The following is a 27525-nucleotide window of genomic DNA, read 5'->3' on the forward strand; positions in this document are numbered from 1 at the left end:
AAATGTTTGTGCTCATCGCAGCTTTATAGCAATTAGAAAACAAGTAAAGTCTAAATACCTAACAGTAGTGGAATGATTAAAGTATGGCAGCGCTGTGAAATGGAATTTTAAACAGCCAGAAAAAAAGCAATATTTTTCGAAGAACCTTAACAAGATAGGAAAAAGCTCACCAATATACTGTAAAGGATATAAAACTTCATGTATATAAGGTTCCATTATTGTCATGAAAAAAAGTACATGTAAATAGAAAAGCATAACACAAGCCTATGAAGACATATTTCGAAACATTGAGGTGTTTAGCATTGGCTTCTAGGACTAAGGATTTTAGTTCCCTCCTGTATACTTTTCCAGGCTTTTTAAAATAAGTACACTTACTTCTATAATGAGAAAAAAGTTAAAGCTATTTTTAAAAAGACTGGGAAAAAAAACCATACCTAACAGTATGTGGCTAACAGGAGCTCAACTATGGTTGATTTTTTATTTGCTTCTTTATATTTTTCTTTATTTTCTAAATGTTCTACCTATGTGGTTAAGAACAGACTTGGGGTTTAAATCTTGGCTCTGCCATGTAGTAGTTGGGTAAATGTAAAAAAACTTCCTTAATTTCTTTAAGATTTACCTGTTTATCACATGAAGCTAATGTCCATCTCACTGAGCTGGATTAAGGATTACATGAGAAATTCTTTTTTTTTTTTTTTTTACATGAGAAATTCTAAGCAAATAAATTCATATACTGCCTGACCCATAAACTTACTACTATTACTTATAAACCTTTTTTAAAAGAAAGGACAAAACATGTTTCACTTGAGAAGATGAGATACAAATACAAAATGTAATAGCATGTTATTAGCATGTAACCACTCATACTTCTAATATGAAGTATGTTTAGCAATATATTTAGGATGCAGTATATTCTGCATATAGAGTAGTAGTATGTGTGGCAGTACGTTTAGAATGTAGGAAGACTTTGATAAATAGTAGCTTATTTATTGTTTTTTCCTTTTTGATTTCATGACCTAGAAATGCCAAACATGTGGTCCAATTCTGTCAGTCGTATAGGACCTCAGCATCTGGAAAGCTATATATCATTTGGAGGTCTCATACTTCTCTCTCATGTCTGTCTTCTCTGATTCTAATTTTTAAATGCAAATATTTCTTAAAAGCAGCCTTATGGCAGCTTGGAAGTAGGCAGACTGTAAGCTTATAAACAAAATAAAATTAATGGCTTAATACCTCCCACTGGTCCACATTTCTCAAAGTATAGCCCAAGGAATACCTACACCAAAATCACCTGGGGGTGCTTGTTAAAGGTAGACACTAAAATACCTCAGCAGGGAGCCCAAGAATCTGTCTTCTAGCAAACCCTCCTGAAAATTCTTACACTCACTAAAGCTTAAAGGTCCCTGCCCTAGACCATCAGTTTTTTGTATCACTGGGCTGACATGTAATATATATTCAATAATGCATGTTTACTGAATAGGTTGATGATTCCATTTGAGGTATGAAGTAATATACTTGAGAACTCTGAAAACCAATGTAAGGCATTGCCCTCTGTGTCTTTTATGTGTTTTATGTCGTCTTACCTTCACCTCTCAGCAACATCTGACACAGCTGACCACTTCTTCCAGGAAAGACTTCCTTCTCCTGTCTCAAAAGAATTACCACTTTCTCCTGGCTTTCTTCCTACCTCAATGGTCTCTCCTCCTCAGCCTCTGCTACTGGCTTTTCCTCCCTTGCTGAATCCAACCTGATCCCCCTTCTCTTCTCTAAATGATCCCCATCCATGGCATTAAACACCATCTATGTGCCAGATGCTTTCCTATCAATATTCTGGCCCTGACCTCTCCCTAGAACTCCAGACATATATTCAGCTACCTATCTGATATCTCTACATCTCCACAAGGATATCTACATGGCAGATTTGTTGTTTATATTTTTATGTTGTTTTTTTTTTCCTGTCCAGTGCTGAATCCTCCTTTCAGAGTTCTCATCATGTAAGTACTGTAGTAGACTGCTTCCCATCTGAGAAATCTAAAAGGCCAGATACTTGTGCCCCCAGCACTCCTGGAACCCAGCCCATGCCCTGGCTCAGTTAATCAGCTATACCCACTGGGGACTCAGAAGATCTAGCTAATTATGCAAAGAAGCAGGCAGTGAGGAATCAATGCTAAGAGTGCTATTAGGGTGGAGGGGATGTCAAGAGAACAAACTGCCGAATTCAACAGCAGGAGGCAACAGCAGGGTCCTCACCAGACTGGTTCTATGGTGAGATTCTCAGCTCGTCTCCCTGAGAACAGCCCATTTCCAAGCTTGTAAACTTAACTTTCAAGGTGATCTTATGAATCAAAGATTGTCAAATAAGGAATTTTCCAGCTTCAATCAGCCAGAGTTGGTTCTACTGCATACTTGGAGCTAACCACTGTTTGAGGAACTCTAATATGGTGTTCAATAGATACCTCAAAATGTAACATCCAACAGAACTTAATTCCCCAAAACCTGCTCTTCGCTCAGTCTTCCTATATCAGTAAACTACCATTTATCCAGCTGCTCAAGCCAAAAATCCAGGTCATTACCCTCAATGTCCCCCTTTCCCCAATTCCTCACAGGAGTAAATTTCATCAACTCTACCTGTAAAACAATATCCCTAATGCATCGACTTCTCTCCATAAATTACTACTGTCCTAGTCTAAGCTGCCCTATCTCCTTCCTGACCACTGCCACTGTCTCCTAACTTTTCACCCTGCTGCTACTCTTGCCCTCCCACTACAATCTCTTCTCCATACAGCAACCCACAATATTTAAAAACTACAAACCAGACCATGTCACTAAAATTTTCAATGGCTTTTTTCCCCCAAACTACAATAAAACCTAAACGCTCATCCTGATTTGCAAAGGCCTATGTGGTCTAATTCTTGTCTGTCTCATACTTCATGTCATAACACTCTCCTACTAGGCTACAGCCACACTGGAACTTGTTTCTTATAGACACAAAGCTCTAGAAGGTCTTTCCACTGATCTTGGCATGGATGGCTTCTTCCTTCAGGTATCAGCTCAAATCCATTTGCTCAGAGAGCTGTTGCCTAATGACCCAATATAAAGTATCTACCCAGGGCAGCCCGAGTGGCTCAGCAGTTTAGCACCACCTTCAGCCCAGGGTGTGATCCTGGAGACCCGGGATCCGGTCCCACGTCAGGCTCCCTGCATGGAGCCTGCTTCTCCCTCTGCCTGTGTCTCTGCCTCTCTCTGTGTCTCTCATGAATAAATAAATAAAATCTTTAAAAAAATAAAATATCTACCCAGCCGTCCTTGATCACATCACATTAGTTTCATTCTCTGCACAATACTTGCTATCTGATATTTTCTCAGAGAAGAATGTTGGCTTTTCATTACAATATCCCTATTAATTTACAAATCCATAATGTACGTTGTTATTCTTAGTAACAACACTTGAGCATTCAAAATACTTCTGAGGATTGTTACCATTATTAACAAAAACTTATATTACGGATCAGTAAACTTCTGATTAGTAAAGGTAAGTTGCCAAACTCATAGGTAATTTGTGATAAACTGGGATTCAAACCCAAACCTACTGACCTCACAGCCTGACCTCTGAAATGCTACCCTGTACCTACTCCAATCTTTTTTTTTTTTTAAAGCAATCTCTGGTCAGTTTTATTAAATAAAAAATATTTTATTAAATAAAAAACGACTCACTTTTCACTGGCCTTTTCTGGCATGCTTCTAATAATATCAGAATCACCTGGATCAATGAGAGCCAGTGTGCATACTCCACAGTACTTTCCACTTTCTATGCCAACTCAATACTATTGCCATTATGCCACTGTAGTGATGGACACAGTTTTGGCCAACACAGCACAATACTCTATCTCAGATTCCCTCAAGGCTGGCAGTTGCTGGCAAGGATGATTAGCTTCACTTTGTCATGTCTAATCATTTTCAGAGTTTGCTTGTACCCCGGCACGTACTTCCCACTTTTCATACTGATTTGGAGCCCAAAGTAGATCAACTCCAGTGGCTTTTTCATCTTCTTTGCAGCCACTATCTTCCTGCCTTAGGTGCAGGCCGGCCCCACAAGATGGCCGGGAGTGAGGAAAAAAAGGCCAAATCGTGATATTCCAAAAAGTACTAGCTCATATTATAATTCTCCATAAAGCCTTCCCTATTTCATCTAAAACCACGTGGCAATGACAGTATATATTACACACCTTACCAATTAACTCCATTGTGATATCATTAGCTGTCATTTCATATTATCTGATTATAACTTAAGTGATAAGCAACTTAGTAAAAGTTGCTTAAAAGACGCTAAAAGATGGTCCTACTGTACTGATTAGTGTGCCTCTAGTTTACTAAGAGTAGAGATCACAGAGCCTAAAAAGTAGCAGCAATTGTCATTCTTCTACCATTTCCCCCAGAGAAATGTCCCAACTATCCCATTAGCTGGGAAATACAGCCTCAGAAGCCACTGGTTGCCTAAGACTTCTATACTCTTCTAGTTGCTGTTAATTTGTTCTTTTCCATTGTAGCCATCTCTGTTCTCCCTGACCCCATAATTACTTGTTTCTACTCCTTCATCCAATACAGCTGTTTCTCACTGGTGATTTTTTTTTTTTTTTTAATTTAGAGGAGGGATGGACAAAGTATGGTTTGCAGGCCAAATCTAATCTGCCACTTTTTTTTTTAAGTTATATTAGAACATAGCCATAGTCATTTGTTTGTGTATTATCTATGACTGCTTCTGTACTCTAACTTGCCAACTATAATGGCAAGGTTGAAGAGTTGTGACAGAGACAGACCATGTGGCCCACAAAGCCTAAAATATTGACTGACTAGCCTTTTACAGAAAATGTTTGCCCAACAATGGTTTAGCGGAAGCAAAACAAACCTAGAGGGGTGAAGGGATTCATCCAAGATCCTACAGCTGCTAAGTGGCAGAGGCAGAACCAGTTTCAGGCATTCACATGGATTTTAATTTATAGATTCCGAAAGTCATGGTATCATACAACAGTTTTACTCTACATCTTTTTGGGCTTGAGATTTTAGTAGTCTTATGTAAGCTAACACATAGCTTAACTCTCAAAAGCAATTATCAAACAGCAGAGAATAACTGATCTGAAATATTCAAAGGTACTACTGTTTTTGGTAATGTACAAGTGAAATCAGACTCCTCCAGAACACTGAAAGTTTTACTGGATGAGACAAAGCCAGTAATACTGGTTTTATTTATGAGGCCCCAAACTAGTGCCTGATTAGGCAAAGGTCCAACTCAGTTACCTGAGGGAGCCAGGCAGATAATAGAAATACATAACTCAGCCTAATATACATGATGTAACAAGGAGTGAAAAAAGCCTTGGCCCAACAACACTATAAAGCCAACCACATAGAGCTGCAGGTAAGAACAGGTATCAGGCAACCAGTTTCTGTCCCTGGACTATGTCATCAATTCCTAGGAACCTTAAAAAACCAAAATGCAAAATCCTAACAAATCAAAACACTTGAATAAAACTTCCTCACCTCTCAGTAGCCTTACCTTCAACAACATACACCTTAGTCAAAGGAAAGTCAATACTCTTTGCCATTACTTCAATTTCTTGTTTAAGCTTTCCCTCAGGCAGAGGTGTAAATTTGTCAAATAAAGGGGCAATATAATCAGCATAGATCGTGACAAGCACCTGAAAAATAAATTCAGAACCTATGAATTTGTCCTCAAAAACTGCAATTTATATAGACTATATTGAGACAACTATGTGATCCAGCCTTGAGAACATGGGCCTTATTTGCTCTGGTATTCCCAGCCCCAAATAGTACCAGATAGTAAATGCTCAATATTTGTTTGTTAAATTAAATCAAAGTGAGTAGTCTCAGTGCAGTAATAACCAAAAAGTCAAATGGTCCACTCAAAATTATCTTGGGAATTTCTGACACTTCACATGCCCATAATAACTTGGAATCCTGCCTTTCAGAGTAATCCTGAGAGACCTACAGTCTTTGCTAGAAAATAATTACTAGAGTTTGACTATGTGATGTTATTTGGGTGGTCTGCTAAAATTGACTATCTGCAGTGCATAACTATTCTGTGGTTGAAATGGCACTTCCTTAAGCATTTCTGCAGCATTTCCTCTGTTCTCTTTCCCCTTACTTCATTTGCCACACACAGATGTGTGTAAATCCAACTAGTACCTATTTTCAGAGCTTGATCCCACCAATGGAAAGTGAAGCAGTGAGCATCATGGCAATTCAGACTAAAGTAAACTTTATCATCAGAGGAGCTGAAGAGGTAATAGATGCTACTTTCTGGGGCTTGTGAACAGGTTGTTTTCATTGTGTTGTAGTGTATGTGTTGTGAGGTGGTTTAGAATACAGTAGAAAGAAGAAGCAAAGACGTGAGGAACGAAGAGGGTGGTGGTGGTGAGGGGACAAAGGAGGGAGGGGGGTAGGAAAAAGGGGAGAAAAACAGAAGACAGAAGAAGGGGTAAAGAAGGGAGAAAGGAGGAGGGGAAGGAGGGCAGAAAAAAAAAATCAGGTAAGGTTATGCTTTCTTTTTCTTGTCCCTCTTAAATCTAGTCTCTCTTCAAAACATCCATGATATTTTTTTAGGCACTGGAGCTCAGTAGAGTCACTAATCAATCAAACTTAGTCATCCATTCTGGTGACAACTCACAAATGCACAGCCCAAAACTACCTGACAACTGGATCATTAACAAAGAGTTTCTAGAATCTGAGTCAGCATAAGAAGAAAATCTATGGTCAGAGTCAGCTCTCCTGTTTCTGTACCCAAATACAGAAACCAAGAGGGAAATTTATAAGCCCACTTATTTATATTGCATTTGCTTCTTAAGAACTGTCCACATGTTAATGAAGATTAAATCAGTTATCTTGCCAAGGAAATTTTATAAAAGAAAATGAAAAAAAGATTCTACTCACCAGAGAAACAACTAATGTGAACAGCCAGGCATATATAAAAAAATAATCACCCCCAATTTTAATAATGTAAAGTAGAAGTGAAGACACAGGCAATAAAATGCACTGAGTCACAATAAATTTCTTGACTGCATCTTTCATGAAGAATCCCAAAGTCTGAAAAAAAAGATCATCACAAGAAACTGAGAAATTGCTTTTAAAATAACTAATACATGAATACAAAGGATACACTATTAAAGCAATTTAAAAAAAATTAAAATTAAAATTAAAAATTTTTTTAAAAAAGCAATTTTAGGTTAAAAGGCAGTGGGTCTATATTATATGATAGCCTAAGACAATTAGTAAATGTCTGGCATTTTACAGTTCAAAATATACCATTTAAATGTTAGCAGAAAAACACTAGACTTTAGTACTAGAAGAATTTACGGCAAGACTTTAAGCTATGATCCTTATCGTATCTGCAGTTTCTTTTCCCTCAATTAATTCATGCTCTAAAATAGCAAATTATGGAGGCGCCTGGATGGCTCAGTCAGTTAAGTCTCTGATTCTTGATTTCAGCTCAGGTCATCATCTCAAGATCGTGGATACAGCCTCCAGTCAGGCTCTGCATTCAGTGACGGTCTGCTTAAGATTCTCTCCCTCTTCCTCTGCCCCTTCCCCCTGCTCTCTCAAATAAATAAATAAATAAATCTTAAAAAAATAGTAAATTATGTTTCAATTATTACCAGCAGAGGGGAAAAAAAGAACAAAAGTCTTTATATTTAAAAGAGAACATGTGTATTCTCTAGTTTACCTGTTGATTGAAACCATGTTTTTCTTCTATCACGAAAGTATTATAAAGACTCCATGGCAAACCAGTCAATGCACTGAAAAGTGTAGCTAACAAGAGAAACACCAAGGACTGAGTGATCTAAACACAAGAAGAAAAAAATAGCAGTTTTTATAGTGTAATATTAATTCATTTTTCAAATGAATGATTAGTAAACAAATGAACAAGCAGGCGTTGGGTACATACTACATCTCCAGCAATGTGCTTGATTCTATGGGTAAAACAACATCATCTCTACCTTCAGAGTTTACTTGCAAGGAGGCGGCAATAAAACAATCTCTCTTTTATTACACAGGCACTATGTGAAAGTTATCTGAAGCCATATAGACAAAAAAGAACTAAAAAATGAGGGACAATCATGTATGCTCCAGAATTCAAACAAGGCTTAAAAGGCTGAGACTCGGGATGCCACTCTGAAGAAAGAGGTAAATTAATGGGACAAGAGAGACAAAGAAAGAAGGAATTCCTTGCAATTTGTGAAAGCATGGAGTACCCTGTAAAAGGAAGAGTAAAAGATGAGAGGCCTTGGGACAAGGCAGAGATATTGATCCCAGAGCATCAAAAAAGCTAGGCTAGGACAGGTGGGGTGGAGTGTGCTAAAGTTTTCACAAGAAGCCAAACACCAACGGAGAAAATTACTCTCAAGAACTACTTTAAGTGGGACAATGCCTGGGTGGCTCAACAGTTTAGCGCCTGCCTTCAACTCAGGGCATGATCCTGGAGTCCCAGGACTTGAGTCCCACATAGGGCTCCCTGCATGGAGCCTGCTTCTCTCTCTGCCTCTGTCTCTGCCTCTCTCTGTGTCTCTCAGGAATAAATAAATAAAATCTTTTTTTAAAAAAAAGAACTACTTTAAGTGCCTTCACTATAGATTGTTGGGAAATCAAAAGCCAAGAACTGCTTCATTTCTCTTCCAAATTTTCCCTAGGACAGTGGAGGAAAAGGGCACCTGAGTGCGGAGGGAGGTGGGGGACAGAGAAAGAGTGATGGGGCAAACAGAATCTCTGCTCTCTCCTCACCCTCTTACCACATGGTATAAAATGTAATGCTTTTAAGGTAAGTGTGAATATGCCACACATCACCAAAACACATTTGATTTGGTAACAAGATTCAGTCAATATAAGTTTCTAAACACAGAAAGAAGGGAAGAAGGGAGAGTGAAGGAGAAAGGAAGATTTGTCTGGCTATAACATGCAGGGTGGTTTATTTTGGCACTGTTCCCAAACAGGAAATGGGAAAAAAATTAAAAACAGATTCTAGGACCTTCCTCAAAACTAATGAATCAGAATCCCATCTTCCAAAAATGCAATTGTACTGTACTGATTGTGTGAATACTTGCTTTTCTCACTAAACATCTTATAAAAATCCTTCCATATCTATATCTATTTTTTCATCATTAAAGACTCTAGAATATTCCATTGTATAGCTAGACACAGCAGCTCCATGGAGATTCTAGAAGATATACTCTCTGTCCATGTTTGAAGTATCTGCTACGTGCATATGGCACAAGACTATCTGTTTAGTGAGTTTAGCAAAATTCATGCTTCCCCTTTCACTGCAAGGGGTTGTCCCTGAGAAATAGTTGCCTAATCAGAGACTACCATTTCCTAGTTCCTTTACACCTGAGATTAAATGACCAGTGTGCCAACAAAATGTGAATCCAAAGGACTTCATCAGAGACAAAGGAGTTAAGAAGAGGGTGTACTTTCTCCACCTTCTCATTCCCTTTGGCTGTTGGATGCAGAGAACTCTGGGGCACTTGGGGGATGGCAGAGCCAATTAGATGAAAAGAGACCAGGTCCCTGGCTTCCTACATAGAAGAATGTCACCTGCTGACCAAAAATCCTCAACTAGGCTATTATGTAATTGAGAAATGAACTATTGTGATAAGCCATTGGAATTCTGGAGTTTGCTACAATAACTAGCATTATCGTAACAGAGCATACGTGGACAAGGACTGTACAGAGAAGCCTAAAGACAGAGTCAAAAAATTAACTTTCATATAAAGCTGGCCACGCCAAAAGACTCTCGATGAATAACATACCTCATATTCTGTTCCAAAGCCAGCATAGCCACAGAACCGTCCAGAAAGTCTCCAGAGATAAGGAATTCCTCCAAAAAGAAGAATAAGCTATAAAACAAGACATATTTTGGTTACATTTGAACAGACTAGAAACTATCAGGTGAGAGCATTTTATAAAGAAAAAAAGGACAAAATAATTATCTCTAAAGAAAAAAAGAGGGGCACCTGGGTGGCTCAGTGGGTTAACCGTCTGCCTTCAGCTCAGGTTATGATCTCAAGAATCCTGGGATCAAGCCCCACATCAGACTTCCTGCTCAGCAGGCAGTCTGCTGCTTCCTCTGCCCCTCACCCCACTCCTGCTCTTTCTCTCTCTCTCCCTCTCAAATACATAAATAAATCTTTTTTAAAAAAGATAGAAAAGAGACCTATCTTATTTAAGGTAAACTATGCATTTAGATGAATACAAACAAACCAACTGAGATACTAAGTTTAGACCAGTAAAGATTTTTACCTATCCATTTCATTCAGATAAACTAATATGGTATGTAAATTATATCTCTATAGAGCTGTAAGAGGAAAAAAAATGCCAAAGACCACAACAAGGGTTTTATGAATCAAGAGCTTAAAGCTGGGGGATCCCTGGGTGGCTCAGCGGTTAAGCGTCTGCCTTCAGCCCAGGGCCTGATCCTGGAGACCTGGGATCGAGTCCCACGTCGGGCTCCCTGCATGGAGCCTGCTTCTCCCTCTGCCTGTGTCTCTGCCTCTCTCTCTCTGTCTCTCATGAATAAATAAATAAAATATATTTAAAAAAAAAAAAAAAGAACTTAAAGAGAAAAGGTAACCAATTTGTCCAGAATCCCACACCTGATGAGTGACATAAATGGGATTTGAACCAGGCTATGTGGCTTCCTAAGTGGCTTTCCTTGAAAAGTTTCCCCCTTCAATCAGAACAAAGTATTAGTATCTGCTTAAGTGGAGAGTCAGGTCCACTTTCCAAGCTAAGGGACAGAACGGGATATCTGTGCTTTCCCCAGGTAAGGAATCCTTAGGTAGGAGTCAGAGTTTCGTAGGAGGCACCCTTCTCGGCACTACCCTTTGTCTTGGGCAGATAAAGTGAATAAAGATATTCACCAAATCACCATGACATTTGAATGGGTGAACTGGTCTTAAAATCTAAAAAGAATATGTGCTTACAAAACACATCTTCCCACAACAGATATTAAGTTTATGGAACTTGGGACGCCTGGGGGGCCAGTGGTTGAGCACTTGCCTTTGGCCCAGGGCGTGATCCTGGAGTCCTGGATGGAGTTCCACATCAGGCTCCTTGCACGGAGCCTGCTTCTCCCTCTGCCTGTGTGTCTGCCTCTCTCTCTCTCTCTCAAGTGAATAAATAAAATCTTAAAAAAAAAAAAAGTTTATGGAACTCAAGAGGAATCAATTTATTTTTCTTTTTTCTTTTCTGTGGAGGCTCAAGAACACAACAATCCATCACACTCCTTGGTTAGAAGCACAGTATTTTCATTGGTTCACATACAGTTCCTTGGGGTTGTGAGGAGTTTTGGCACTATATTTCATGGGTAGACTTCCAATCTACTTTCCATTTTTATGTATCTATCCATAAATTCTGTAGTGATTTACATATGCTTTTTAAGACTATATATAAATGATAGTATCATATTGTACTTATTATTCTACAAGTTGGCTTTTTATACTCTACATATTTTTAGATCCATCCATGGTGATTTGATGGTGATTTGTAACTTTATTTGGTATTATCATCAGCTTTTTGCCTACAGTGTTTTAAGATTTTATTTAAATATTCATGATAGACACACAGAGAGAGAAGCAGAAACACAGGCAGAGGGGAAAAATGGGTTCCCCACAGGGGTCCCACAGCATAGTCCCGATAAGGACTTGATCCTAGGACTCCAGGAATAAATAAATAAATAAAAAGAAAAAAAGAGAAATGTTTCAGATAAATTAACCAAAGCCAAATATGATCCATAATAAAGCTACTTTTCCTGGCTTCGTTGAAAAACATCAGGTTTCAATACTAATCTTTAATGTCTCAGTAACTAAACCAGGCTTTGACTAGTAAAAATATAATTAAAAAATCAACATTGAAAAGAATAATTACTAGAAATCATTAAGTATCCCAAAACAAAAGCAATTTTGTTTTTCTTTTTTTTAAGATTTTATTCATTAATTCATAACAGACACAGAGAGCGCGAGGCAGAGACACAGGCAGAGGGAGAAGCAGGCTCCATGAAGGCAATGTGGGACTTGATCCTGAGACCCCAGGATCACACCCTGAGCCGAAGGTAGACGCTCAACCTCTGAGCCACGCAGGTGTCCTGCAATTTTGTTTTTCAGACTGTTTACTAATTTTTCTAAAATACCAAGATTTAATTTTTCTTAACTCTCTGCTACTTTTCCATCATCCTGAGGCAATGGGAAATATTATTTGGTTCCAACCACACTAGTCCATAATTGCCAAGGAAAATTTTGTGAGGGATCCCTGGGTGGCGCAGCGGTTTGGCGCCTGCCTTTGGCCCAGGGCGCGATCCTGGAGACCCGGGATCGAATCCCACGTCGGGCTCCCGGTGCATGGAGCCTGCTTCTCCCTCTGCCTATGTCTCTGCCCCTCTCTCTCTCTCTCTCTCTCTCTCTCTGTGACTATCATAAATAAATAAAAATTTAAAAAAAAATAAATATTTAAAAAAAAATTTTTGTGACTAGCTAGACATCACTTAAAGCTACGAACAGTTAGTTTCTTTAACTGATAAAATAGTTGTGGTAGCTAATCTCATCTATTTTCAATTTAGAAATATTTCTCAAAAAAAAAAAATAGAAATCTTTCTCTTGGTGGTACCAGGAGATCTAAGAGAGTTCTGGAGGAAAAATGATGATAATCATGATCATGATGATAAAAATAATAACAGCCAACACTTATAGAGCACTTACAATGATCAAGCACTATTCTAATCATCTTACATATATTAACTCATTTAATCCTCTCAACAACACTATGAATGAGGAAATATTATTACCACACAATTTTAACAGATGAGAAAACTGAGGCATGGAATCGGTGACATGTTTGAGGTCCCATAGCTGGTATGATAGAGCTGAGACTCAAACTCAAGCCACCTCAGTTCAGAGTCTGCTCTTAACCTCTGTACCATGCAGTTTCAATTGTTCATGGAGGTGGAAAACCAAGAACTGGTTTTGGGGAAAGGAAAAAAATCTTCATTTATAAAGCACAGATACACATACATATAGTACAGACACAGATATACAATCTATCTGTGGTACTAAAATTTCATGGAAGGGTGATTAAGGAAAAAATGTCTAGGGGTACCCGGTTGGCTCAGTTGGTGGAGCATGCAACTCTTAATCTCAGGGTCGTGAGTTCAAGCCCCATGTTGGGCACAGAGCCCACTTAAAAAAAAGTCTAAAAATATACAGGGCCGGTGGCCAGAGGGGATCATGAAAAAAAGACTAAGAAACACTGCTCTACACTATACAGCCTTTCTTCTTTTAGCATGGGGGTTAGCCTGGGTCTGTTTTACTAGGTAAAAATGATCTGCCACTTGTTTCATTCAATTAATATGAATCATGTGCTTATTTTTATACCAGGCACTAGGTACCAAAAGACTACAAAACCTTAAAGTATCCTTTCTTTAAGGAACTCTAAGTCTGTCAACTAAACAGGAAAATTCAATACAATGTGATAAGTACTCTGATAGGAATAATGATAAGATGCTACCCTGTCCAGTCCTGAGGGACAGGGGAAGTTTCAAACTGATTCTTAGAAAACATGACGTCTCAGCTGGAACCTAATGGGAGGAGTTGGGATTAATCAGCTTCTAGCGAGAGTGGACTTGAAGAGGTGGGCGCCCCTGGCAGATACCAGCGTATGAAAAGACCCAAAGTCACAGGAAATCAAGCTGGGTATGAGGTGGACAAAAAGAAGGGGAAAGAATTTGGGGAAAGGGAAAAAAAGATGAAGCTGAAGTAAGTAATGGCTAGGTTAAAAAGGACCTCAAAAAGCCCAAGAAATATGGGCTTCACCCTGAAGGAAACAGTGAGCCAATCATAGCTTTTATATAGGAGAATAACATGATCCGAATTGTCCTTCAGGATTCCTTTGACTGCAATGTGGAAGACAGGGTTAAGCTAGAGGCAGGAAGGGGCACCTGGGTGGCTCAGTCAGTTAAGTGTCTGCTTTTGGCTCAGGTCCTGACACTGAGGTCCTGGGATTGAGCCCGCATCAGGCTCCCTGCTTGGTGGGAAGTCTGTTTCTAAAATCTTTTTTTTAAAAGATTTATTTATTTGAGAGAGAGAGAGAGAGAGCGCGCGCGCGCGCATGATCAGGGGGAGGAACAGAAAAAGGGAGAGAGAGAGAAGCAGGCTCCCTGCTAGGCAGGGAGCCCTATGCAGGGCTCAATCTGAGGACCATGAGATCATGACCCCACTGAAAGGCAGATGCTTAAGTGATTAGGCCATCCAGGGGCCCCTCAAATAAATACACCTTAAAAAAAAGAAGAAGGAGGGACTGCTATAATAATAACTTAACAATATAAGGTTGTTTTTCACACCTGACCTATGACAGTAATTGCACAGTTTTCAACTTACTAACAATTATATTTCAGCCTCTTTTGCTCTACATCCATTACTATTGACAAAAAAGGTTAAGAAAGCATTCTGGGATTTGTAGATAAGATACCTTCTTTTGTGTAACAAAAATACAAGATGAAAACAAATATTACAAAGTATTAAACTTTTTTTAATCTTTTTTTTTAAATTTTTATTTACTTATGATAGTCACAGAGAGAGAGAGAGAGGCAGAGACATAGGCAGAGGGAGAAGCAGGCTCCATGCACCGGCAGCCCAACGTGGGATTCGATCCCGGGTCTCCAGGATCACGCCCTGGGCCAAAGGCAGGCGCTAAACCGCTGCGCCACCCAGGGATCCCACAAAGTATTAAACAATTTGATGGATTGTGTCTCTAAGAAGTAAATTACTCACAGTGCCTTCAATCTCTGAATAGAGTCCTGACCAGAAGCTGAAAGTACTTTTATCCAGCTGATACAGTCGGGACTTCTCAAAGGTTTCTGAATCCATGATCTGTCCTAACTCCGGTGGCACACGAGTTGTTGTTTTATAGATCCGTCTCTGAAATATTTTGAAGAAAACACTCTGAGACAGTCAAACCAACTAATTTTTTTTATTACAGTAGTTATGTTCAGATATTGAGTGGTTTATAGCATTTATTGTCACTTAAGCCTACTGAATTTGCTTTATAGATACACAAATATTGCATTTGATCAAGTGCATTGACCACTAAAACAATTGATTCAGCAAAATAAAAGCAGAACAAGAGAAGACGAGGCTGGCTGACTAGGTAAAATTAAAATCAGGGTTGTCATCATACTTCAGTCTGCATATGTAAACCAAAACTGTACATCACAAAGGGCACCACTCACTCCAAATAAAACATACGTCCTGTAAGATTTAGAAAACAAATTCATGGAAAGGAGAAGAAAGCAAATATGCTAGCTGTAAGTATTGTGGCTCATTATTAAACCTGGTCCTAGAAACCAAATTACAGGAAATTTGAGGACTGACAAATAGAAACCGATCAGGTCTTCAAGAAAGACAAACTTTATTATTACCCCAAATTCTAAATGGTAATTTCACCCCATGGAACCTAATACAGGGCACAGAAACTAATATAATGGACGGCATCTCCTATAATGGTTTTATGACACATGGCTTCTCTATATATTGTTGGGCACCTTACCAAATCCTCAACAAAAGGCATTACATTAAACCATCACTGAGTAAAGGAGACATTATTGAAAAGTAGTTACTGTAATGGGGTTTATCATTAAAGACAGATAGGTGGAAAAAAAAAAAGATAGGTGTTCAATACCCCATCCCCCATTTAGACAGTATATACCTGTTTCTTTTACGCAAAGGATCTTCTCTACTGAACTAATGAAGCTAGCCAAAGAGATCTGTCAAAGAACCTAGTGCTCTGCACCTGGGCTAGGGGCACCTGGCTGGCTCAGTTGGGAGGGCATGCGACTTTTGATCGTGGGGTCCTGAGTTCCAGCCCCATGTTAGACATAGAGATTACTTAAAAAAAAAAAAAAAAAAAAAAAAAGACAAGATGACTCAAATGATTATTTAAAAATAAGTAAATAAAGACTCTGGACTAAAAGAAGAGATCCAGGGCAGCCCCAGTGGCTCAGCAGTTTAGCACCGTCTTTGGTCCAGGGATGTGATCCTGGAGACCCGGGATCGAGTCCCACGATGGGCTCCCCGCGTGAAGCCTACTTTTCCCCCTGCCTGTGTCTCTGCCCCCCCCTTTTTGTATTTCTCATGAATAAATAAAATCTGAAAAAAATAAAATAAAAGAGATCGAGATGCCACTCTGACACTGATGAAGTACTAAAAATTTCCATTTAAAGATTCACGCAGGATGTAATCTGAGAAGAAATTTGCAGAGGAAAATGGCTGTAATGCTCAAGAAAAAGAGTTCCAGCAGTTAAAAAGAGAATGGTTCTCATAAATAACCATCATGGTTGACACAATTCAACGACAACATACAAGAGTGTAGGTAAAGCGAATCAGCAGTGAGAGACAGACAAAACTTAAAATCTCTCATTTAAAAGTTCAGCTCTCGGGAGGGCCGGGTGGCTCTGTGGTTGAACACCTGCCTTCGGCCCAGGGCGTGACCCCAGGGTCCCGGGATCGAGTCCCACCATCGGGCTCCCTGCACGGAGCCTGCCTCTCCCTCTGCCTGTATCTCTGCCTCTCTCTCTCTCTGTCTCATGACTAAATAAATAAAATCTTATAAAAAAGAAAAAAGGTCAGCTCTCTAATCCAGGGGGCTGTTCATTATGATCACCTCCAGAAAAAACTGTTAGTCACGTTCACTTCCTACTTTCTACAATTGTAATCGTCTAAACAACAATATAAAGACTTTTTAAGAAAAAAAAATGAGGCTATTGCTCTTTGGGCAAAATATCATACTGTATACGGTTTAAAAAAAAAAAAAAAAAGTCCAGGAAGGGCTGTGAAGTCTTTATTTTCAGAAAATGGTTTCCTAAGCCCGTGGTGGAGCGTGATGACACAAAGGTCATGAGGAAGTTGGGATTCTAAAAATTGTGCTTCTGGAGGCACACGGGCCGCGGCCACAGACGGGAGGTAGGTCCGGGCCCGAGGATCCCGGGGGCGCTGCGGGCCAGGCCGGGCGCGTCCGACCCAGCGGCGGCCCTGCCTTCCCCTTCACCGGGCCCCAAGCGGCCGGGGTCCCAGGCTCGCGGCGCCGAGGAGCTCCCAGCTGCCCCACACGCCCTCCGGGACGCGGCCGGGTCACGAGGCCTCGCGGGGGGAGCCCCCGGGGGCGCGGCGGGACCGGGGCTGACCAGGTGTCGGGCCCAGGTGGGCCCCGCCTAGGCTCACCTGCCGCTGGGCCAGGAAGGTCTCCCAAAGGTACACGGTCCAGGAGAAGAGCAGCACGGCCCCGAAGATACGCTTCTCCGCCGGCATCTCCCACACCGCGTCCAGCGACGCCCACATCCCCGCGGCCGCCCGGTTCCGCCGGCTCCCTCGGCGCGCAGCCGTGCCTCCGCGACACGCGTCGCCTCACGCCGTGCCCGCAGTGCCACCGCGATATCCGTCCCTTCCGAGCGCCCCCACACCGGCCCCCGCCTCCATCCCACCCCCTCCGCGCAGCCCGCAGTGTTACACCAACAGTCTTCCCCATGGCGACGCCCCCGGGGCCGCCTCCTTGCTGCCGGAAAAGGACAGTCGCGCCTTCCCCACTTCCGGCCCGAGGCGCGCGGGCCGCTTCCGCCGAGTTCCGGCTTCCGGCGGCGCCCGCTCGGCTCTCGCTGGGCTGCGCGGCGCCCGCGGTCCTTCCGCTTCCCGCCGGGCGCGCCGGGCTCCTGCCGAGGGTTCTAGCCTCGGTCCCGGCTGCCGCAGCGCGGCGGAGCCCCGAGGGCTTCCTCCCTCCGTCGGGGTGCGACGGGGGCCCAGGCTGCGCCGCCGCCGCTGCCCGCGGGGTGAGGGGCTCGGCTCCTGGGAACTGCCCGGGGCCCCGAGGGCGGGCCCGGGGAGAGGGCGCGGCGCGTGCCCGTGCGGGTGCTCTGAGCGCAGGCCTGCCGGAGTCTCCTGCGGCTCTGCCCTGCCCCCAGAGCCTGGGGTCGAGCCCAGCTCGGGCTCTCCGCCCTGCGGGGAGCCTGCTTCTCCCCCTGCCTGTGCACTCTGCCAAATAAATCCATAAAATCTTAAAAAAAAAAAAAAAAAAAAAAAGGCTTTGCCTCTTCCACCCCGTGTGAAGGCAGATGGGAGATTTTTGCCCCAGAGTCTGCTCTAGAGCAAAGCAAGGAAAGCATAGATTAAGAACACCTGGCTCAGCGGTTGAGCGTCTGCCTTCCGCCCAGGGTGTGACCCCGGGGTCACAGGATCGAGCCCCACGTCGGGCTCCCTGCATGGAGCCTGCTTCTCCCTCTGCCTCTGTGTGTGCGTGTGTCTCATGAATAAATAAGAAAAATCTTTATAAATAAATAAATACATTGATACATATATACATACAAACACCTGGGCAGCCCAGGTGGCTCAGCGGTTGAGCATCTGCCTTAGGCCCAGGGCATGATCCTGGAGACCCAGGATCGAGTCCCCCACTGGGCTCCCCGCAGGGAGCCTGCTTCTCTCTCTGCCTGTGTCTCTGCCTCTGTGTCTCTCATGAATAATTAAATAAAATCTTTAAAAAAAGTAAAAACACCTGAGCTGAAAGGGCCTTCCTTTCTCCAAGGACAAACTCCTGTCAAAGCTCAGTGCCCTGTATATCTTGGAATGGAGAAGTGAAATGGAGTCACCTTGGAATGGCTGTTAAGGCGTTCATTTGACTTGAAAAGGGAAATTTCTTTTCTCACCACAGAAAAGTCTAATTTGGTTAATTGGTTTGTCGAGAGACTGGCTTTGCTAATTTGCATAATTATTATTTACAATAAATTGAGCTAAATATGCAGCTGCAACTAAAATATATTTAAATTACAGTAATATTGTAATGCTAAAGATGTGTTGAAATTAATGTCTCCAAGTCCCCAACTCTTCCTAAATGCCTCTAAGAGAAAGTAATCAGTATAATTTTAAAAATCACTTGAGAAAGTGAAGGACTCAAATGACAGGATAACAAATTCTTTTGCTAGACAGATTGTTTCAGTTTTGTTTTTTGTTTTTTTTGCCTTCAGTAGAATTAGTAATAGACCTAATTGAAATGTCAGCTGAGGAAGGAGCACTATTTGACTTTTGGCATATCACTCAGAAGGAAACCAAAAAATTGATTGACATTTCTAAACAAAATTACCAGCATACCCATCTATCTATGTGAGTAGTATTTCTTGGCACTGCATCTATGAAAAGAGAAAATTGAAACTGAACCCTGTTAATGTAGCAGCAAGAAATAGTCATTTAGATACATGCATTAATTAGTGGGGAAACCCCATCCATCTCACTGAGAGATGCATTTCCAGTAGAATTTTACCTTTTATATTTATGTATCATCAAAATTTATAATCGTGTCATTTTGAGTGGCTGTATATTAAAGATAATTGTAATGATTACTCAACTTGGAAGAATTCTAATACATAGAGCTATGCAATTACAGGGGAAAAAATTTAATTCCCTTAACCTATATTTTATCTCGAGTAAGTGATCAACAAAAGGTTTTTGAAACATAAAAATTATTACCTTTGGATACCATTTTATGGGGGAGTAGAACACAAATATAATTTAGGGATGATAAAACATTCAATTCACCGAATATTGTTCACCGAAATTCATTCGGTGAATGTTAAAGAGCTCATTTGTGTAATTTTATTTTATTTTTTTTCACTTGTGTAATTTTAAATGGATGATGATGGTCAGTCATTGTTATGTAGAATCTGTTCAATATGTTATAAAAAGTGATTTAATAGTTTTATCTTACATTGTCCTTATTTACAGCTTGTCAGAGTTTACATTGATTGCAACTATTTAAATTTATGATGAAAACTTTTTATTTTTACAGAAAGAGCGCCCATACATACAAGAGTGTGCAGGAGTTGGACAGGGGGGCAGAGAAGAGGGAGAGGGAGAGAGAGAATCCCAAGCAGGTTCACACCCAGCAGGGCACTATCTCACAACCCTGAGGTCCTGACCTGAGCTGAAATGGAGAGTTGGAGGCTTAACAGACTCAGCTACTCTCAGATACCCCTATGATGAAGACTTTTAGGTATCAACTTTAAAATATGAGGAGATAAACACTTTTTCAAAATGCTTTCTCCCTTGGGCTGTCATTGCCATACCCTCTTTGGTGTTTTTTTTTTTTTTTTTTGTCTTCATCTGTCTGGATTCATTCAGCTCCATCCTGCTGCAGTTTGTCCAAAAGCCTCAGAGAAACTCCTGCCAACCAAACTTTGTGGCTAAGAGCACAGATTTAGATTAAGCTGGTTGAGTGCCAGTCACGGTTGCACCACATATTAGCAAGTTACCTAATCTCTCTGTGCATCAGTTTCTCATCAGCAAACTGAGAATAATAGTACTTACCACCTCCTATGGTGAGGAACAAACTACACAAAAATCGTGTAGTTTTTAGTTACGTATCTGGCTCTAAACAAGTACCCTATGAAGACTAGCTACTAGCTCCCCATACTTGGGAGAACCACATCATAGTGTTGATCTGTCACCATGTGTCTGAAGACATAGGAGAACAGGAAGCTGATAAAGGGTTTCTAAGTGTGAAGACTGGAATTCACTCATTCATTCGGTGAAGATGGAATATCTGCTAAGTGCCAGGCATTGTTCTGGATGCCTGGGATATAGCAGCGAATTAGACAAAACCTCTTTCTCCCCTAAAGCTTACATTCTTAGTAGGCAGAGGTAAAGGGAGGGGAAGATAGATAATAGGAAGATAGGTGCTGTGCAGAAAAAGCAGGGAGAGGGGGGATACAGCATGTTCCTTATATAGTCAAGGAAGGGGCGCCTGGATGGCTCAGTCTGTTGGGCATCCAACTCTTGATTTCAGCTTGGGTTGTGGTCTCAGGGTCGTGTATGGAGCCCTGTATTGGGCTCCAGGCTTAGCGGCGAGTTGGCTTGGGATTCTGTTTCCTTCTGCCTTTCCCTCTGCTCTTGCTCTCTTGCTCTCTCTCTCTCTCTCAAATAAATAAATAAATAAAACCTTTTTAAAAAGTTTAAAATAGTCAAGGAAGACCTCTCAGATTGATGTTTGAGCATAAACTCAAAGAAAGTAAGAGAAGAAGCTACATGGGTATCTGGGGAAAGTGTGAGGCAGTGAATGGCAAATGTAAAGGCCCTAAGGCCAGTCTATGGTTAGCATATTTGAGGAATAAGAAGGTGTGGGATGAAGAGTGTAAGAAGGAAGGAAGACAGATCATGTCATCATACACAGTCCTTTAGTTAATAACTTTTTTACTCAGAGTGAAATAAGAAGTCCTTGGAAATTTTGAGAAGTAACATCTCTGCTAACTGTGGGGAGAATAAATTGAATGGGGACACAGATGGGGGCAGGGAGTCCAGTTAGGATGCCATTTTGAGAATCAAGGTGAGAAATGATGGGGGCTAAGACTAGGGTGGGATCAGCAGAGGCAGAAGCAAAGTCTGGAAAGTTAATTATTTGTTCCCCTTGTACAGAAAGCTAGTGTTTATAAATAGAGGGGCTCATGTGTGTGAAGACCTAAATGAGAGCCTCAAAGGAGGCTATTGTTAGGGTTTTGCCAAAGGAGAGAAATTGTATTTGGAAGATAAGGATTCTCATCTCTAAAGCGGTGGACACTGGGGTAGCGTAGTTCATCTACCCCTTCTAACCTGAATGGTAAAGTAGCTCTCAAGCCCTTTTTCCATTTTGCCTTGAATCTCTGCTTGCTACACATCAGTTTTCTTAACTGATGCCCTGGACATAAGTGCTCTGGTCTCAAGAATGGCTTACTCTCCACACTGGGAATGTGACTGTCGTGTAAATTACACACCCTTCCTGGGGAGCTGAGAGCCAGAAACAAGGTGACTTCCTCAGTTTCTACCACACTGTACATCCTCATAGAAGTAACCAGCTGTTTTATCTTTAACATCTATCTCATTCTATTCTGTCTCCCAGATTACCTTATCTCTGTTACTCCCCTATCTAAAAACCTACAATGAGGGATGCCTGGGTGGCTCAGTGGTTGAGTGTCTGCCTTTGGCTCAGGGTGTGACCCCGGGGTCCTGGGATCGAGTCCCACGTCGGGTTCCCCGCAGGGAGCCTGCTTCTCCCTCTGCCTGTGTCTCTGCCTCTCTGTGTGTCTCTCATGAATAAATAAATAAAATCTTAAAAAAAAAAAAAGTAATCTCTGTACCCAGTGTGGGACTCAAACTCATGACCCCAAAATCAAGAGTCCCATGAGCCAGGTGCTCTGAGACATTGACTATAAAAGATTGCATGGCACTCCTTCAGCAGCATAGTTAACAAACTTCTCACCTACACTATCAGATAATGCACATCATGAATTAAAGCTGATCTGAAGATGAGATTAGTGTGTCTTACCCTGAAGCCAAAATTCTTCATTGTAGCTTAGGAAATAGCCAGTGCTCCAGCCACCCTGAAATTGTCCTTGTTTTCCAGCCAAGCCACCCTCTTTTATTTGGCTCCATACTAATTCCACAGGCATGAATACCTTCCAATTCGTTGTCTGCCTATGTAACCCCTTATGGGACTACTCTGTGTCACTTCCTTGAGAAAGCCTTTCCTGGTCCTGCCTTGTATTCACTGACCTGTTTTTACGCTGAGGACACTACACTACACAGAGGTTGCATTTTAAAGCCAGTACACTGGAAAAAAAGTATGATCAAAATTGCCCTCGTTGATCCCTTAGGAAGATGCCACTAGGGAGATTATTTTTTCTTCCTGTTGAATAACACAGCCAGTTTTTGCTCCAGCATGGCAATAAATCACTGCTTCTTTGCAGAGTTTCATTTGGGTGTCAGATGGTTACAAAGTATTTCAATGACTGTTTAATCACCTTTATTGTGGCAAGAATGCACACACTAGGCTTGTGGGATCTGAGACCCATCCACTGAGGGGATCATCTGCTACCATGTGTCCTCCCCCTTCCCATCAGAGCACACACTCATCAGGTGAAATGACAGGTGGGTACCTCCTTCTCTCCCTGCCCACCTGGGATTCACATAGGAGAATTCAGCTAAGTTCAAGATGATGGGATCCCACTATATTTTATATTACTACTTGTTCTAAAATTACCTGCCCAACAGCCGAACTGGCTGCTCCTAAAGCACTCAGGACAGATTCCCAAGGATTGTCATAATGCTTTAGCCTGGAGTATCAATAAAAGTTGGATAAAATTCAAGTATCCTTGTCCATCTCTGAGTAATTAATGCAGACAAACTCATGGGCTACATATTTACCTTTAGATTGAAGACCAGCACAAGAGCCAGCCCACCTCTACGGGACAGTCCACAGCACTTTCTGGGATGTCTGGGTGGCTCAGTGGCTGAGTGTCTGCCTTTGGCTCAGGGTGTGATCCCGGGGTCCTGGGATCAAGTCCCGCATGGGGCTCCCTGCATGGAGCCTGCTTCTCCCTCTGCCTATGTCTCTGCTTCTCTCTCTGTCTCTCATGAATAAATAAAATCTTTATTAAAAAACCTCAGCACTTTCTTGCTGTTTTTATTACATCTAATCCAACCTGTTCAGCATGGAGCTCAAGGCCATATCACTGACTCACTTTCCCTTCTTTCCCATGGATTCCAGTTGGGCTCTCCTTTTCTATATGGCTGTTTAGGGTCTCCAGCCTACCAAGCGGCATCATTATCTCAGAAACATTTTTGACACTACTACACCCCACATAACCCCACCACATACATAAGTAGAAGCTGGGCCCCACCAAAGAGAGGGCCAGTCCTTACAGGGTCATTTCAATATAGTTCTCTATCTTTATTGTTACAGCATCACACACATGAGGGGAAAACAGTGCTTTTCTGGAAAAGATTGGAGTCCATCACATTTCAGATGTGGAAGTAAACCCTGATGTGGGTAAGGGACTCTGGCAGTCAGAGCAGCTGCAGTAGGGCTCAGAGGAGCACTCCCTCTTTGTGGCAGGTTTGTGGGAAATGATCATCCCCTCCAGGTCCTTCACTTTGTTTTCCACCGTCTGAAGTTTTTTCAAAATTCTCTCTTGCAGACCCAAGGACAGGAAGAGATTATTGTCTTGAATTGGGAGAAGATTCCCATCTGGGCTGACCAGCAAAGCCTGAAAAAAATCTGAGCCCTTCTTGTAAAGTTTGTAGAGTGTGATTATAAACAACAATATTTTCTAAAATAAAACAACAGAAGTTGAACGTTACTAGTTTATTCATGTGACTGCCTCAGATTCAAAACGAAACAAAAGCCTAATAGTAACAATAATCCCTCATTACTATGCCAAAGCTTCTGTTTAACAAAACATCTTCATATCTATTTTGTCTTTTGATCTTCATCACAAAACAGAGTGATAGGCAGGTCAGGGATTATTATTTGTGTTTAATTAATAAAGATGATAATAATAGATACCATTTGCTAAAAATTTGCCACATGCAGGGGTCTGTGCTAGGAGGCTGTTTTCCCTATGAAGGACCTATTTGTGTAGAAAAACCTCAGAACTAGGTAGCATTTGAATAACTTCCAGTTTGGATCCTTACATTGTCCAAGGTCATATACTTGGAAATGATAGAGCCAAGACTGAAATCCAGGAATACTGACTTTCATGTAAGTTCCCTCAGGACACAGTGGTCTGAAAAATTAGATTTTCTGGTCATGGGGAAAAAAAATTTTTTTTAATGATGTAGGACAGATTCCTGTCAGGATAAAAATTAGAAACCAATCATCTTTCTTCCTTATTATGATCATTGGCACTGTTTATTGAGTATTCATTGTGTGCTGAGCTTTATACACACAATATCTCCTTTACCCTCATGACCACCCTAAGGGAGATGCTGTTGGCAAACCCATCTTACAGATAAGGAAAGTGGGGTTTTGGAGGCTGGTTGCTCTCAGCTCACACAGCAAGTGATGGGACCAAGGTTTGAGCCCCAGCAGTCCAATTCCAGAGCCCAGGCTATTAACCACCTGTTCTACTACCTCTTTCTTGGCTGAGGTGTCTGGAGGTCTGCAAATTTATCTAATTGAGCCGAACATTAACCAAACAAGAGCAGAACCCAGAATTATAGATAATAGTTTGGGTTTTTTTTTCTTATATTCTTCTACTAGCTAATTGAAATGCATGTATGCCCACATATCCCTGTTGGGGATTTAGGTTAGTTGGATTATATTAAATTAAACTTTGGAGAAGATTTGATTTTGGAATTCTAAAAATTGGGTTCGAATCTCAGATTTGCAAGTTTTTACAATCTATGTCAACTTGACTCAGTGATAACCAAGTTACCTTGCCCACAAGATGGACATGATAATCCCTGCCATGACTACCATGCAGGGTTTTGAAAAGTTAAGAGAATGCATGTGACCATGATTCCTTGACAGTAGTGATATATGAAAAAAGTGAAAGCTACAAAATGATCTGGTTATAACTTCTCTCAGCATTTACCAAGTAAACCTTAAGAATGACCTTTTAGAACCCTACCCCCTTAGATTTCCACTGAACCTCAATGCACCTCAGTTTCCTTGTTTGTCATATGAAAATAACCTCTATCCATTTCATGGAACTGTTCGGATTCTAAAAGCATTTTGACTATATTGTAAATAGAACTATTTTTTGGTGATTAAACTATGAAGTTATAATCATTGGTAATTAGATGAAAAACCTTATGTTTCTTACAATCCCAGCCAATTATACTTCTATTCCCCCAAAAGAACCCTTGTATATTTATTGAGCGTGATATTTGTTAAAACAATAATGAGAATATTGTGATACCTAAATGAATATATATGCGTTGGCATCAGTTACAGAACAATGTCATAGTAGGGACAGAAAGGCCAAACCCAAGATCCCAATTATATTTGCAATGCTTATACTTTTAAAAGGTATCCCTCACTGTGTCTGGCACATAGCAGGAAATCAAAGATGAATATGTGATCAAATAAATTTGGGGTTAGGCTGCCTTCTCAGTTTATGAACTCGTTTGATCTATTTTATTCTAAAACAAGCCAAAGACCACTGTGAGGAAGAGCATTTTATGCTCAAAACCTAATTGGCAAAAGTTTTTAAGGTTAATCTAGTTTCAACTGATGTCAGAGACTAGGGTTCATCTTTGCTCATCTGCAGGGTCTTAAAACTGGGTAGCAGGAATACAGGAGAGGACTAACCAAATTTCAATTTAGAATTATTTAAATTCCTCTGTAACAAAAGAGTATAACCTGAATTGACTGAACACTTCGTTTCCACATGGCATACACTCCTATTCCCAACAAAAGCAAAAAGGAAATCCCCAGGATAACTTGCACAGTTGGACCAAGATTATCTAGTAGACCCAAATTTGTTTGCTGAGGTGGACTAGTCTCTCCCAGAAGAGTTGCTTGTAGCCAATTCCATATTGAGCTCAGAGAAAGGTAATCTACGACGTTGTCCCAGACAGATGAAGATGAAGAAAAATATGTTGACATTTTAATAAGACAGCAGCTCCAGGAACTACATGTACAGAGGCTTCAGGAACCTAGATATGCATTAGGAAGAGTGGCCTGGGAGCCCAGGTGTTCTGGAGCCACTGTGAACTGTGCATTGTGATGTCACTGTTCTAAAGGTCAGCTTGCTTCCCACTCACCCAGTGAACTTTCTCACTCAATCAGACACTCGCCTAGATTTTCAGTTCAGTAATATTGCTTTCTTCGATTTTTGGCAAGTTTTAGCTGTAGCACAGCACTGTCCAAATAGAACTTTCTGCAATGATGGGAATATGCTATATCTGCTCTGTCCAATATAGTAGCCAGTCGTCACTTGGAATGTGAATAGTGTGGCCAAGACATTGAATTTTACATTCTATTTAATTGTAATTACATTTAAGTTAGCCAATATGGCTTGGAGAGTGTAGATACAGAACATTTCCAATGATACATGGAAGGGACAGCAATTATTTTTACATGGCAAATGAGAAAACTGAGGTTAAGTGGAGACTTGAGAGGATTTAAAGAAAGCTTTCCTAAAGAGTGAATAGTTTACTTGGTAAATGTGGAAGGAGATTATTACTGGATTATTTTGCAGCATTCGTTTTTTTCACATGTCACTATTATGTAGAAATTGTGATCTTTGGGAAGACTATTTAAACATATTTGAGCCTCATTTTGCTCATCTGTTTACAGATGGGGATTCCACATCCTTTACAAAGTTTATATTAGAAACAGATGGTATAATTTTCTAAACACTTTGTAAACTGTAGCGTATTGTGCAGTAACTTATATGACATGTTATCAAATCAATTATTTGCTGACTGGTACCTATCTACATTCAGCGTGGAGGTATGAAAATATGTACCATCTGTATGCAAAAACCTTATGAGAAGAGTTCACACACATGTATATTCTAAACTGTGAGGTCAATTGTGAAGACAGCAAGAATCCAAAAGAGAGTTTGCACCAATAGGAGGGGAGAGGCACAAAAAGGAAGGGGCGAAAGGGTCAGTTATGACAATTTTTAGAAAAGTACTGCCTGATTGTATTTCAATTTGTTCATTCAGGTTG

The 27525-nt window shown here is 41.0% G+C and overlaps 2 protein-coding genes across 3 annotated transcripts in view; both read right to left on the minus strand.

Moving 5' to 3' along the window:
- The window catches only part of ZMPSTE24 (zinc metallopeptidase STE24), a 38620-nt gene extending 21125 nt beyond the window's left edge, over window positions 1–17495 (minus strand). The window contains exons 1-6 of one of the 2 annotated variants that reach the window (XM_077844567.1): window positions 17271–17492; window positions 14826–14972; window positions 9816–9902; window positions 7736–7852; window positions 6946–7098; window positions 5552–5693 (exon numbers count right to left, since the gene is read on the minus strand). In XM_077844567.1, coding sequence (XP_077700693.1) covers window positions 5552–5693; window positions 6946–7098; window positions 7736–7852; window positions 9816–9902; window positions 14826–14972; window positions 17271–17387 — 763 coding nt within the window. In that variant the 5' untranslated portion in view covers window positions 17388–17492. Of the gene's footprint in view, window positions 1–5551; window positions 5694–6945; window positions 7099–7735; window positions 7853–9815; window positions 9903–14825; window positions 14973–17270 lie in introns of both variants that reach the window. The other variant, XM_077844568.1, reaches the window with a different exon arrangement.
- A 6274-nt stretch (window positions 17496–23769) lies between these two features.
- TMCO2 (transmembrane and coiled-coil domains 2) lies at window positions 23770–26566 on the minus strand. Its single transcript, XM_077844569.1, has 2 exons — window positions 26209–26566; window positions 23770–24172 (listed from the first exon to the last, which is right to left on the minus strand). Exons 1-2 carry the CDS (start codon window positions 26452–26454, stop codon window positions 23858–23860), a joined length of 561 nt encoding a protein of 186 aa, XP_077700695.1. The 5' UTR covers window positions 26455–26566; the 3' UTR covers window positions 23770–23857.
- Window positions 26567–27525: the final 959 nt, after the last annotated feature.

This window comes from Canis aureus, chromosome 13 (genome assembly GCF_053574225.1).
Source record: "Canis aureus isolate CA01 chromosome 13, VMU_Caureus_v.1.0, whole genome shotgun sequence".
In the NCBI taxonomy this organism is placed as follows: Eukaryota; Metazoa; Chordata; class Mammalia; order Carnivora; family Canidae; genus Canis; species Canis aureus.